Source organism: Mustela erminea, chromosome 14 (assembly GCF_009829155.1).
Source record: "Mustela erminea isolate mMusErm1 chromosome 14, mMusErm1.Pri, whole genome shotgun sequence".
In the NCBI taxonomy this organism is placed as follows: Eukaryota; Metazoa; Chordata; class Mammalia; order Carnivora; family Mustelidae; genus Mustela; species Mustela erminea.
Genome location: NC_045627.1, coordinates 51,581,389 through 51,595,785, shown reverse-complemented (window position 1 = coordinate 51,595,785; position 14,397 = coordinate 51,581,389). Strand labels below are relative to the sequence as shown.

Here is a 14,397-nt window from a genome sequence, read left to right as displayed (position 1 = left end):
GAGCCAGTATCCAATACAGGCTCAGGGAGCAATGGCATCTCCCACCTGCCAGTTGCAGAGGGGGTGAGGGTACAGAGCATGTCTACTCAGAGTACCCAGCCATTCCCAGCTCGGTTCCCCTGCTTCCGGATGCTGTTCCAGCCCCCAGAGTGTGTCCTGGAAAGATGCATTGCAGATCCAGGCCTCCTTTCTCCTGCCTCTCCTCCCAGGTCCCGGCTGATAGGAAAACTCGGGTCTTTACCTTTAGACAATGCCCAAAGTTCATTAACACCAGCACTCTTAGGACACAGGACTCTACCAGATGTCCGGGGCTAGAGTTGCTCCAAGTTGGACTTCTGACCCCAGAGAACTTGAGAGCTGGCCAAGTCCTTACAGTTTGAAGGTGGGAATGAAGGATTTATTTGCAAGATAGGCCTGCATTGGGTTAGGTAGGCCTGGGCCAGAAGACCACCTTCGGCCCCACCCCCTACTTCAACAGGCAGGGACATGCCCTGACTCTGCTGAAATCATCAACAGCCTCAATGATTACTTAGCCAAGGGTATAGAATATATTGATTTAAGCTAATGGCTTGTAGGCAGACAGAAATGAAATTTATAATCGATACTGAATTACATTGACTCCACCAATCTTGGGCTCCTGGTGAGTGGCCTGCTGATCTTAACAGAACTGGAGGTGGTGAGGCTGTGGCAAGCTGCTCTGGGACAAGGTGTGGAGAGAGGAAGGAAGCTTCAAGGCGCTCAGCCAGTGGGAATAAAAAACAGTACTAACCACCAGTCACTCCGTGTCCTCCCTTTTCTAAAGCACTTTCAAAATACCCTTCATTTCATCCTCACCAAAGTCTAAGAGGTGGATAGGATTTGTTGTTTGCTCCCATTTTATATGGAAATCTGTGACTCCAGGAGGCCAGTGGGCCTCAGGTCTCCAAATTCTATGCCCCTTCTGTGATCTCATGCAACCACTCTGGACCAAACGCCAAACTAGGAAAAGTAGGAAAACGCCGGTTTGGCTCTGAGCTTTATCTCCTTGCTTGCCACTTCTCTGTGTACGGGAATGGAATCAATGATCTCGTGCCCTTTACCTTTTTAATTGGTTGAAAACAGGCTGAGGACAAGAGAAATCCTGTTGGTAGATCTCTTCCAAACCAAGAAGATCATCTAGAGAGGTACCGGTTCTCTTGGACTTGATTTTCCCCATGTTCTTTGAACTTGAGGATTCCTGTCTCATGATCATTCATTCACTCAGCAAGCATTTTATTGAGAGGTTCTGTGCTATGGTGTGGGGATCCAGGCGTGGGGAGGACACCTTCCCTGGCCATAAGAAGCTCACAAATCAATATGGCGCAGAGATGTGTGGCCAGATGTATGTGCCAGTCATGGCGGTGGCATAATGGATGGAAGTTGACCCCTCTGCTTTGAGAAGCTCCTGGGCAAGTCTTCACATGGTAGGAAACAGTTACACTGATGCCTCAAGAGTGAGTCAGGACTCATCAGGCTGGCAAGCACAGAAATACAGAGATGTGGCATCAAACGGCCCATGCGGGGGCCAGTCACTGGTGTGGAAAGAGTGACGTATGTGGTGTGAGTGGGAGGTAAAGCTGCAGATCTCACAGAGCACTGGCTCAGCTCACAGAGGCCTTCTCCTCGTCTCTTCTTCATACCCGTGTCAGTGATGGCTCAGGCACAGGAGGCCCAGCAAGAGGGACGTCACTGTGTGATGATGTTGGAGGTCCAGCTTGTAGACAGAAATGGATGGAGGTCCATCAAGCTCGTCTTTCTCAGAGGAAGAGTTTTTTTCATTAGTCTTGAGCAGGAGAGGTTAGGGTATAATCTGTTTGAAGGGAGAGATGTGGGTCCTGTGAGACCTGGGTGGCTCAGTTGGTTAAGCAGCTGCCTTCGGCTCAGGTCATGATCCCAGCGTCCTGGGATCGAGTCCCACATCGGGCTCCTTGCTCGGCAGGGAGCCTGCTTCTCCCTCTGCCTCTGCCTTCCACTCTGTCTGCCGGTGCTCGCTCTCGCTCGCTCTCTCTCTGACAAGTAAATAAATAAAATCTTTAAAAAAAAAAGAGCTGGGAAGCCAGAATTCCCAGGTCTGACTTCACGTTCTCTCATCCTGCCTCCTGTGCCCCCTGCTGGCCACACCCTTGCTTCCCCAGCCTTCTATAGTGTAGGGCATGCAAAAGTTGTCCTCTATCCTCTTAGGTTCTGAACCTGGGTCCTGTTAATTAAACTGGCAGAAAACAAAAAAACAGGAGGAAAGGCAGTTAAACCCCGGGGGCAGGACTATGGGATGGTGATTAGGAAGCTATGGTAGATAAGGCTGTTTAGTAAGGTTTGTTATTCAGACAATAATCAGAGTCTCACTCTCCTCTTCCTTGCACGGGAATAGGAAAGGCACCTATACAGGAAATTCATACCCTTCTTTTAGGCAGAAAGAGGGGAGAGAGAGAGAGAGAGAGCTCCTTCAGCACTTGCTATTTCTCAATTGCCTACAACTTAAAATAATCAATGTGCCACATAGCTGTGTTGCCATCCACAGTGGTATTTTGCGGGGGGACATAACCCGATCCCCTCCAGTGTTCGTGCCATTCTTTCATCCAGCTTCAACCTCCCCACTGGCCTTCCAGCCTCCCAGCCTTCCTTCTGCTGTCTTCATGTTCCCTTTTCCCCTTACATGTGCCATGTTGACCATAAGACCTTGCATTTAGGTGTCTCTGCTCCCCCTTTACCTCTGTGAAGGCAGGCACATGCCTTCCATCTCCGTGCCCACAGAGGCTAGCACAGAGTGGATGCCCAGGAGGCCCGCATGAATGGACCAGTGAATGTCAGATCCAGCTGAATCTTTGGGGGTGTGCTGTAGGGAAGCACAGACCAAGCTGTTCCAGTGTCTCTCTGCCTTCAGCTCCCCCTTGCCAGAGACCAGCACCAGCGGAGCTGGGAGGCAGACCCAGGAAGAGCCAACAAGTATAACTTTTAAGAATGTGATCTTTTAGGGACTCCTGGGAGACTCAGTTAAGTGGCTGCCTTTGGCTCAGGTCATGATCCCAGGGTCCTGGGATCGAGTCCCACATCAGACTCCTTGCTTGGCAGGGAGCCTGCTTTTCTCTCTGCCTGCCACTTCCCCTGCTTGTGTGCACGTGCTCTCTCTCTCTCTCTCTGACAATTTTTTTTTTAACTGTGACCTTTTATATCGATTTTTTTAAATCATTAGAGTAACCATTATGAAAAAATCCCAACTTTCTAGACAACTTCAGCACTATCTTAGTATTTGTACTTCTCATGTGTGGGGGAGTAGGTTGTGCCCCTTGCTGTCTTTCACCCTCCAGGCCCTGAAGTGAGATCCCTTAGGAGGGCATGGCTGCTTCTCTAGGCCCTCTAGTTGGGGGACCTAGCAGAGAACAGATGACCAAAGGGAGTCCAGAAAGAATGCTAGGTAACAAGTGGGGGGAAAAAAAAAGAAAAGTCAGGGACACTCAGGAACCCTGGTGTAGTAAATCACCTGGGGCTCGAGCCGTCTGTATTCCCAGGACAGCCTGGGCACCTGACAAGGCCCCCTCACTGTCGGCTGCAGATTGCATTAACGTTATGAAACCGACTTCTCCGGCCCTCCAGATTACCCCTTCCATTACCTCACCTCTTTGCTCAATCAATCTTTCAGCCTCAATACTTACCCTTAATCAATTCCACTCGGAGAGCCATCTTGCTGGTTTTCCAGCCTGGCTTTAAAATCCCATCGACTTGCATAAATCAATTATGTTTTAGCTCCTGGGCAGCCACGCCTCCACGCTCCTGGGGTTGCACTTATAGAGCTGCAGATGGAAAGTCATCCCTGGCCAGGCTGCAGGGCGCCCAACCCTACAGGGGTGAGCACTGCTCTGGCCAGATACTCGAGCACCCACCCAAGGCTGATGCTGCTGCCACAGGCCTATTTGGAAGGCCTGGAAAGCCACTGGCTGTGTTAGGTGGGGTTCTCCTAAGCAGACCCTGAGATGAGGATTGTCATGAAATCATTTATCAAAGAGGTGCCGCCAGGAAACCCCAGTGAGAGGGTGGGGCAGCAGGACAGGGAAGAGAGCCAAGCTTGGCAGATGCTCAATCCAGGGAGGTGTCAGCCTGAACCTTCTGGAACTTTGAATGACACCTGAACTGTGAATGACACCTCTTTACCCATCTGAGTGGCTTCCAGCCAGAAAACAGGCTGCAGGAGTTTTCAGGCTCCTACACCCATGAGACTCAGGCCAAGGGCTGGGGGCTGGGGCATGTAAATTCCCAGGCACTTCCGGTTCTCCTAGCACCTGGGCAAAAGCGTCTCCATGAGCCCCTGGTCAGCCTTCCAACACAGGCCTGCAGTCCTGAAACCCACCCCAGGGTAAGCTGCTGGAAGTAAAGCAGTAGCGTTAAAGCAGTTGGCAGAGGCTGGTGGGGGGGGGGGCGCTGGTGGGCACATAAAACAGAGAAAGGGACCCAAGGGAATTTGGGCAGAGCATCAATATGACCCACAAGCTAAGATATCTTTGATGTGTTCTCAGCAAGTCGTAAGCTTCAGCACCCTGGGACGCCTGGATAGCTGCACCACTGGGTGGGTGAGTAACCCGCACACCCTCACTGAGCCCCTCCTTCCATGGAGCGGGAGCAGATAGGCTGGTTTGGAGCCAGGCCCACCAGAGTGGTTCACAGAGAGGGATCCCTGACATGGTCCCCTGGAAGGGCCACAGATGGGCCTGCATCCGCCTTCCAGGAAGCATCATCTGTTTGGCCTGGGAGCTCCTCTCTCATCACACAGCCTCGTGTGATGCTTGTCACAGATAAATATTTGTAGACATTTGTCACACTAGTGATATTTTACTTGTTATCTTAGATCCCCTAAGGAGATTCCCTTCCACTCCAAAAGAGCTCTTTCATTTTGCAGTTCTTATTTTCATTTACTTTCAGTAATGCAAAGCATGCCTTCCTTCCCTGTGCAAAATGCACACTCCCACAGCTCTGTCTTCTCTCCACAGTCACTGTTAGATCCGTGGCGTGTTTTCTATGCAAATGTGTGTAGCCACCACAAATATAATGTGATGTCTTTTGTTTGGGGGTTGTTGTTTTTCTTCCCTTCTTATAGAGGTTTACATTTTTTATGTTGTGCTTAACTTGCTTTCCTCCTTCACTATAAGAGAATTTAAGTAAATGTTAAAATAAAGCAGGAAAGGGGAGTTGGGAGGCTGGGAAGCTGTGACAGATGGGCGGGTCTCTGCACAGGTGCCTTGTGCCCACGCATGAAATAGGAGCAGATCCCTGAGACAGTGATTGTGCATAGAAATGGAGTCCAGGGACTCCGGGGTGGCTCAGTCGTTAAGCATCTGCCTTCGGCTCAGGTCATGGTCCCAGGTTCCTGGGATTGAGCCCCGCATCAGGCTCCCTGCTCTGCGGGAAGCCTGCTGCTCTCTCTCCTACTCCCCCTGCTTCTATTCCCTCTCTTGCTGTGTCTCTCTTTGTCAAATAAATAAATAAAATTTTAAAAAAGAAATGGAGTACAAGGGCAAGCCCTGGGCTCTAGACTCAGATGTGGGAAGATGAAACAGTGTGGTAGCCAGTGAAGGAGGGGAGGGACCAGGAGAATGGTCTTGGAGCCCCAGGACAGAAGTGGTCCTGCAGGAAGGAGGTCACCAACTGGATCCAGTACCACCAGGGGTCAAGGAAAGGGAGGACTGACTTGACCCTCTGACTGAGCCATGTGAAGGTCACTGCGGTCTTGAGAAGAGCCATCTGAGTGGGGCAGAGCAGGGGAAAGCTTACTGAATAGGGTCCAAGAAGAACAGGGAGCAGTTAGGATGATGAGGAAGTTCTAGAGCTGGACGGGGGTGACGGTGACAGAGCAATGTGACCAGAATGAATGCCCTTGAACTGTATGCTTCAAAATGGCTAACACAGTAAATTCCATGTTGTATGTATTTTCCTAAAAAAGAAAAGGGACTAAAGACATCTCTTCTGATAAAAAGGGGGAGCTAAACATGTTAGCTCTCATACATTCACCTCTCATACATTCACCGCTTAACTTGTGCAAAGCGTCTTACAACATGAATACAGCAGCCTAAGTTTGGCCATCTTCCAGTTGTTGGCCTTTTGGGTTTTCCCCATTTTTAGGGATCACACAGAGAGCTGCAAGGACATCCCTGTGGGCGACTGCCTGGGCACTCACGGTTCCTTTTTGGAGGACGTGGATGACAGAGAGGATTGCTGGGTTGTAGACTGTGCATGTTTTTAACTTTAACAAATACAGCCCAGTCGCCCTCTGTGTAGTGGCTTACAATTATTGACAACCCAGCCAACACATGACATTACCAGACTTTGTAAATTTACCTGCCTAAAGGTACACTGAAGATAACAAATGTTATCTTTTGGCCGTAGTTTGCACTTCGCTGATTACTCCTGAAACTCAGCATCTCTGCACATCTTGTTTGGCCATTGGTATTTCCTCTTCTGTACACCACCTGTTCATGTCTTTGATTTCTCCAGCTCTGAGAAATGAAAGCCCCCCACTTCCTTGGTAGGCAAGGCATAAATCAGAGTCTGGTGGGCTGGCCCTGTCTCTCATTTTGTCCTAGCAATGCCTTGTTGCTAAGCTCGCTTTGCCCTTCTCTAATAACGAATGAACCTAGGGGCACTTGATTTCCATTTCCTCTACCCAGAGTTCTGACATCTCCCTGGGAACAAGGACTGTGAAGACGTAGGGGATCCTGCTTCCTCCTGGGGAGCTCTGCGTGCATGAGTCTGTGGGTGTTTGCCAGTGTGTGTGTATGTATAAGAGTGTGTGCGTGCATGAGTGTGTGAGAGTGTTAGTGTGCGCGTGCATGAGTGTGTTTGCAAGTGCATATGGGGGCTCCTGGGAAACGCCAAAAACTCACGGTACTGTGTTGTACCTGGAGGAGTTCCATAGATTTGGAAGGCATGAATGAATGAATGAATGAATGAATCAGTAAATGGTTGTGATGTGAACAGAAGAGCCCTGCCTGGAGGAGGGTGGAGGGCTTCCTCCTCCCCACCCTAGTCACGAGCTTGCTCTGAGCCCACTCCTGGACCCTCCCAGGAAACTCGCCTCTGCTCTTGAGCCTCAGAATGTCCAGGCTGCTTGACTTGAAAGCTTTGCCTAAGTATTTAAAGTGCTGAATGAGTCGACTCAAGGAAATGCTGAGGACAGGAACAGTGGTTATTAATAAATCATAACAATGATTATTTTCCTTTCAAGACACTCAGTCGGCCTTCTAAGAGTAGTATTCCTGTGATTGATCAGCTGGGGAAAAGCCTGGGCGGGTCACGCATCTAAGTACCGTCTGCCAACAGTGGCTCCCTGGTGAACGAAGCTGCGAGAGCTGGGGTGGGTGGGCAGGGATGCCAGCAACCGCTCAGACTGAGACCAGTGCAGGGCATACAGAGCCCCGTTACCCCAGGAAACAAGCCTCCCGGCCCCCTGCCCACCTCCTCTATGCCTGCAGCGCTCGGGAGGATAGTGCCCAGGACCTGGGGATCAGGGCTGAAAACACAAAGGGAACAGCAGATCACTCACATGGCAGTCATTTATTTCTTGCTGGGCACCTGCTGTCCACCAGGCTCAGTGTCCAGCCTTCTGTTCTCTGAGAGCTGAGCCTTCCTGGGCAGACATGCCTGCATAGAGAGTGTCTCTGGAGACATGGCCCAGTGTCCGGCCAGGGGCTCCCCCGCATTCCTCACTGTTGAGGTGCGCTGATGAGTCACTGAATTTTTATTGAGCTCCTACGATGTAAAGGCTCTACTCAAGATGTTATAGGGGATATGGAAGGAAGGCAGGTGTATTCTGGGTCCTACTAGGGCTATGCTCTAGTCAAATGAGACTGTTTCAGGCACTGTTGTGCCTGACAGAAGGCAATAGACAGAACCAGAGATGTGGCACTAGAACATTCTATAAAGCCAGAGCCCTCTTTAAAAGCACCAGAGGATCTTCAGAAGGGTGGAAGGTCCTACATAACCCTTACAGATTCCCTGAGAAGAAGAGGAGGAGAATATACAAACAGACAAAGGAGGCCTGAGCCAAGCCACCCCCTCTAGAAATTCTTCACCCACAGGGGCCCAGCTTCCATCAAGGCTCATGTTAAAAAGCTCAAGTCATTCCAGCACAAAAGCCTAGGTACGGCTGACTTCATTTTACTACTGACTCTCCACCCATGAAAGACATTTTAGAGATGAAAAAACTGAGACCCGGATAAGAGAACTCAGTAGCCAGGGGACATACCTGTCCCCTTTCCCACCTCAGTCCTCTGTCAGACTCCACCAGAATACTGGGGTTGTAGTAACTCTAGTGCCCAAGCCCCAGAGCCCCATACAGCCCTGTGCCCGGGAAGAGAATTGGTCACCATCCGATGAACCCAGCCCTGCTTCAGGCCCTGCACAGCTTGAGACCAGAGAGGAGATGGTGGGGCAGGTAACCATCCTGGGAGCAGAGAGGTCCTTCCTGATGCTGTTGGGTCCTGTTGGGCACAGCCCCCACCCCCCCGCCACCACCTGCCAGCAGCTCAGCCCAAGTGCTTCTTCCTGCAAAACAGCTAAGGTGCAGAACAGAGCTGGGATGCGGCACAGACCCCAGGCATGGTGTTATGGGCACCTGGAAATGGAAGGGCAGCTTTTCTAGGGCTACAGGGACGCTTCTAGAGCATTACTAAGGCTCATTCAAGAGGAGAAGTGGGTCCAAGTGACTAGGAGAACAAAAGGACCCCAGCTGCTCCCCCACCCCCAGCCAGCTCTTCCCTCCAGGGGCAGTCAGTTGAGTGGGCAAAGGGAGTGGGCAGAAGCTTTATTCCGGGAGTAGGAGTCCATGCAAAGATGTCCCCCAAGGAGGGTATGTGCTATGATGAGTGCTGTGAAGTGTGTAAACCTGGCAATTCACAGACATGTACCCCTGGGGCTAATAATATATTATATATTTATACAAAAAATTTAAAAATTATTTAAAAAAAAGATGTCCCTCGATAAGTAATCTAACAACAGGGTGAGCTAAGACAGTAACTAAGTGTCATTTTATACTTACTAAATTATGAGATAGGAATACTCAAATTATATTTCATATTGATGGCTGTGAAGCAAGTGGTAAGGAGTATAATTTTGTGTGTTGTAATACATCTGGATGCCATTCTTAGAAGGAAGGGTGTAATGGCACCTAACCAGCTAAAAGTTGTAGGAAATACCATGCCTTCTGTCCCGTGATTCCTCCTAGGAACCCATCTCCAGAAAACAGTTCCGCATGGAGACATCCGCTCACCATTTCCATGAACAGGATCGTCACTGCCATGGTAACCGGTGACGGGGCACCATGTCCATGCCAAGTTCTCTGCCAGACATGGCCATCTCTCCTCCCCCAGCTCGCTCTGCAGGGTCAGGTCTCGCCATCCCCCATGCACCCTGCTTGCCCATCAGCAGACTGAGGTGCAGAAAATTCACAGAGCTGGCCACGACCCCGTGTTTCTTCAACTGGACCCCATTGACTCTTTAATTAAATCACTACCATTGGAAGGACTCCAAATACCCAGGGATGAGGGAAGGTTTAAGTAACTCACAGGGATAGTAAACAGCCACAGAAATAAAGGAGGAAAGTCGACTTCAATCTAGTACACCTCTGTACGTATGGGCACCGGGGCCGACAGAAAGGTGGGGAGCAAAGGCAGGGAGCTACCCGCGAGAGCAAGTGGAGCTCAGCCCTTGCCACAGGGCTTCCGAGGTGGGGGGCTGTCCTGGAACGAGGGGCCTCCTGACTCCTCCTCAGTCTCTGAGAAAGACCAGAAAGACCCTCTGTCCTCAGGGATCGACAGTCCCCCTTCTGTGCATTGGGCTGAGCCTGGAGACAGGCTGCTTGCTCTCTGGGCCAAAGCACAGCCAAGACAAGTCTGGAACGTTCAGCACTGGCCTGACCGCAACCAAGGGCACAGCAACAGGGACGCAAGGTGGAGAAGGCAGGGACGGACGTAGTCTGAGTTATCACAGCTGCGCAGGGTGGCAGAGAAGATGATGTGCCCCCCGGATCCCCCAGCTGTCGGGGAGCTGACCCCGTCTAGAGCACAGGCCGCAGGATGACCTCCTTATTTTTCGCTCCTATAAAAGGGGTCGATTCAGGATTGTGTCTTGGGCCATATGTCACTGGAGGCAAAGCTGGGGACCACCAAACTCTACGATCTCAGAGAGCAGCGGACTGTCACATCACATTTAATGGCATGATAAGACACAGACATACCTGCTGATCAGGGTGGGCCTACGTAGCCAGTCGTGTTTGACAAGCATGACTTACATCACTCCCTGAGCAGCACGTGGTGAGGGCCACACACATAGAACTGGGTAAGACATCCTGTCCTTCTCTCCTGCACCTCGGTCTGCTGGGGCAGAAAGGCAGCCTCAGATCATGACCAGCCATGGGTCACATGTCCTGGTAGGGGAGGAGAGGGCTATCCAAGAAGATTCAGAAGGAAGGTTCTGCAGAAGAAGTGTCTGAGCTGGAGCTTGGATGATGTGTAGGAGCTCATTAAGCATCCAAAGCTAGGAGTTGAGCGAGAAAGCGATGGAAGAAAAGTTCAGGTTAGTGGAACAGCACGGGCAGAAGGTAGGCCAGCCTTAAGGAGCTGTGGCCACTAGTGTGATGGGAGGACTTTACGCACATGCACACACACACAGAATCACAGGTACAATGCCAGAACTGTGGGTGTCAGGGAACGTGCATTCCAGCCAGAAGTTAGGATCCGTGGTCTAAGAACAAGTGTAATTACATTTCGTAAGTGCAGGATGGCTTCTCCTGGAGACTGCTGCCGCAATACGCTTAATACTGGGTCGAGAGGGGAGAGGAGCCATTCCTGAGACAGAGGAGAGAGGGGAAGGTGATGGTGTAGAGGAGGGTCGGTAGGGGCCTGATCATCACTGTGAAGGGCAGTACCAGTCCCAGCAGAGTGCCGGTTAGTGGTGTCAAGCTGGGAGCAGAAGAAGCCTGCCAGGCCGGAGGGCTCGTGGGCACTCTGAGATGCATAGGTCAGAGACACACCCCTCTGCCCGGGCAGGAAGCCACTAACACGTTACAACCAACCACTGAATCAGAGGCCTCGCCGTCTAGGCCCACTCTGCCAAGATGATCCCAGCGAAACAACAGGGTAGCTTTGGGGGTTCTGGACAATGGTGTTCAAATCCGATGCCTCCAGAGAAGGGGTGCCGTGCAGAAACCAGGGAGGGGGCCTGATGGGGCCAGCTCCCTCAGGGTCTGAGTGACCGAAGCTCTGGTGGAATGTGAGCTCCAGGAGGACCCAGATTTTCATCTGTTCCTTATTTTACTGCTTTATCCCTCGCACTAGGACAGTGCTAACACATACATGGGTCCTCAGTAAATTGCTGCTGAATGATTACCCGGATGAACCACTGAACGCACGGGAAGAGGATGGCTGGATGGGTGGGTGGAGTCATGGATAGATGCGTGCATTAGAGAGTGGGGAGATGGAGGTGGGCGCACGTGCATGGTGCATGGATGGATGAACAAACCTGGGCAGTGAAGAACCTAGGAAGCTAGAGACATAGCAGAAGCCACCTAGGCAGGCAGGCTGTGCCCCTCGCCCTGGTGGATAAGCCTAGGCTGTGCTGCTGTGAGCTGTTCCAGCCCATGCCCCTTTAAACCGACGGGGGGGTCCTGTTCTGCCAGCCTAGGCCCCCGTGCCCTGGTCACTGGGGAGTGGGGATGCCAGGACGGGGGCAGGGACTGGCCACAGGCACGTGTCCTTCATGCTCACTCTGTGTGTTTTGGCTTCCAGCCCGCTCCAAAAGCCTGGTGATGGGGGAACAGAGCCGCAGCCCAGGGCGGCTGCCCTGTCCCCGCAGACTGGGCCCCGTGCTCAAGGAGGGCTGGCTGAAGAGGCAGAGAAGCATCATGAAGAACTGGCAGCAGCGCTGGTTCGTGCTGCGTGGGGATCAGCTTTTCTACTACAAGGACAAAGACGAGACCAAGCCCCAGGTGAGAAGCTCGTACCTCGTGTCCTGGCACATCGTGGTGGGGCCCAGGTTAACCATGCCCAGGAGAGGGTGGAAGGCAGAGAGACCCTCCCGTCTGGACCTTCGCTCCTCCAGCCCCCAACCCACTGACTTCACAAACAGTGGCCCCTCACCCAGGTTTCCAAAGTGGTTTTGATTCCCAGCTCCCACGTTCCAGGCTTTCTAGCTCATTTTACTAAAGCAAAGCCACAGCTTGAGTAATGAACACGTCTCCTTAGAATGCGGATAGCCAGCATCTCTACACAGCTGGGCAAGCCCACTGGACAAAAGGAACATACTGAGGTGGCCCAGGAAACTAGTCCTCCCTGGGTTCTTTTAAGCCTCTTGGTAACATTGCCTGCTACTCCTACTGTCCACGACATGAGTACCCAAGACAAATCCAACCTCAACTGAAATCTGGCTCACAGTGGAATCCCCGTGCCCCATACCTCTGCCCCTCCATGGCTGCTTCTGTGTTCTGCCCACTACTGGGAGGTTCACCTGGTCTGGGGTCAGGTGGGTGGGAACCTGTGCACTTCTTGGCAGGCCTCACAGTGTGGAGCTGGGGTCTAGGGGCCAGAGAGGGTGCTCAGTGATTGGCAAGTGGGAGGAGGGACGTGGCACAGTCTGGGATCACGTGGCCATCACAGTAGGAAGATAGATGACCTTCCCACTCCTCTTTCAGTTTCTCTGAGTATATCAAGAGGAAGCATCATTTGGGTGCTAGGATCTGTGTAACCATCTCCAGCATTTGGGATCCTCCCTTAAAAACTGGAGACACGGGTGGGTAGGAACAGGCCTTGCTTCCAAACCTTCAAGGGCAATAGTGCATAATGTTCTGTCTTCATTATTATTCTAACGGTTAACTTCTGTTTGTGGAAAGTGCTACTGGTCCATGACAGTGATATCACGTTTTCCCTTGCAAAATATATCTAAGCTAAAATCAAAAAGTGTTGGGATACCTGGGTAGCTCAGCTGGGTAAGCATCTGGCTCTAGATTTTAGGTCAGGTCATGATCTCAAGGCCTTGGGATCAAGCCCCATGTCAGGCTTCACGCTCAGCAGGGAATCTGCTTCAAGATTCGTTCTCTCCTTCTGCTCCCCGCCATGCTTACAAGCTCTCTGCCTCTTGCTCTCTAAAATTAATTAATTAATTAATTTTAAAAAATCAAAAAGTTTTGCACAGCAATGTGATGATACTTAGTACCCCTGGACTATACACTTAAAAACGGCTAAAACAGTAAGTTCTATGTTATGTAGATTTTTAACCACAATCAAAAATAAATAAATAACAAGTGTGATCTTGGTTAAGGGAAACTTTTCCATGAACACTAGTACAGAGGAGAAGTGGGTAGGACACAAATCATGAAGCTGGATCTGAACTAAAGTTTAGGAAGCCCTGATCTTGTCCAGTCTCCCCGGTTTCCTAAAGCAGGGCAGTGACCCCAGAGAGATCAAGTAGAAGAAATAGAAACTTTGGAGTCAGGCAGATCTGCATTTGATCTGAATTGGGTCTGGCACGATAGCTTTATGACTTCCGACAAGTTGCTTACTTTTGTTTTATTTTTGGTTTTATCCTTGCTGAATGGAGACATTATTCCCACATTATTCCCTACGTCACAGAAATGTGCTAAGGGTCAGATTGTAGAATATATACATATCTGATTGCAAGTCCTAGTACATGAGTATGTGCCCTCATGCTTCCTCGGCCCTGCCTTTGCCTTTCTCCCCCACCTCCCCAGCCCTACCGCTGAGCCCACTCCCCTGATTGGGCACCATACTTCTGGCTTGCCCACCACCATTTTCTTTCTGGCCTTTAATTCTTATGTCGAAGACCAGCCTTGGCCCTTCAATGATCTCCTAGCTTTCCTAGCTGATCCGTTAGTGACATGTTACTCTGATGACTGGGAGAGTTGCCAGGGTCCCCAACTCTCTTGGGGCCCTGTTTGTGGCCCCTACTGCCATCCTGTCCTGGCCCAGCCCATGGCACCATCTCCTGGGAGAACTGTGTGTTGATGCCGGGCAAGCCCAGTGGACAAAAAGAACACACGGAGGTGGCCCAGGCCATGTGTGGACTCCTTCCCCCGGCTTCCCTGCACATTCCTCATGGTGAGCCTGAGGTGGCCCTCGCCCATCAGCTACAGCTCCATGAGGAAGCTGTGTCTCCCGGATTTCCTAAACTGGACACTCCTCTCCCTCACCTGCCGTCTTTTCCAGACTTCAGTGGCTTCTGGTGGAGACAGCTAACAAAATGGTGGCGTCCACATCCCCAGTCATCAGCCTGGGCACAGAAGGAGCATGGAGCCCAATCCAAACTAAACCAGGGCATTCATTGCCAGGGAGCTCTTCATCTCCAAAAGGACGCAGTGTCTCCCAACAGATGCCAGTGTCACAG

General features: G+C 51.2%; 1 protein-coding gene across 5 annotated transcripts in view; it reads left to right on the top strand.

The window, feature by feature from the left end:
* Positions 1–14,397, top strand: part of ARHGAP22 (Rho GTPase activating protein 22) — a 166,074-nt gene that overhangs the window by 43,813 nt on the left and 107,864 nt on the right. For all 5 annotated transcript variants that reach the window (XM_032311999.1, XM_032312003.1, XM_032312002.1 and 2 more), the window contains one exon: positions 11,787–11,986. In XM_032311999.1, coding sequence (XP_032167890.1) covers positions 11,787–11,986 — 200 coding nt within the window. The remainder of the gene's footprint in view (positions 1–11,786; positions 11,987–14,397) is intronic.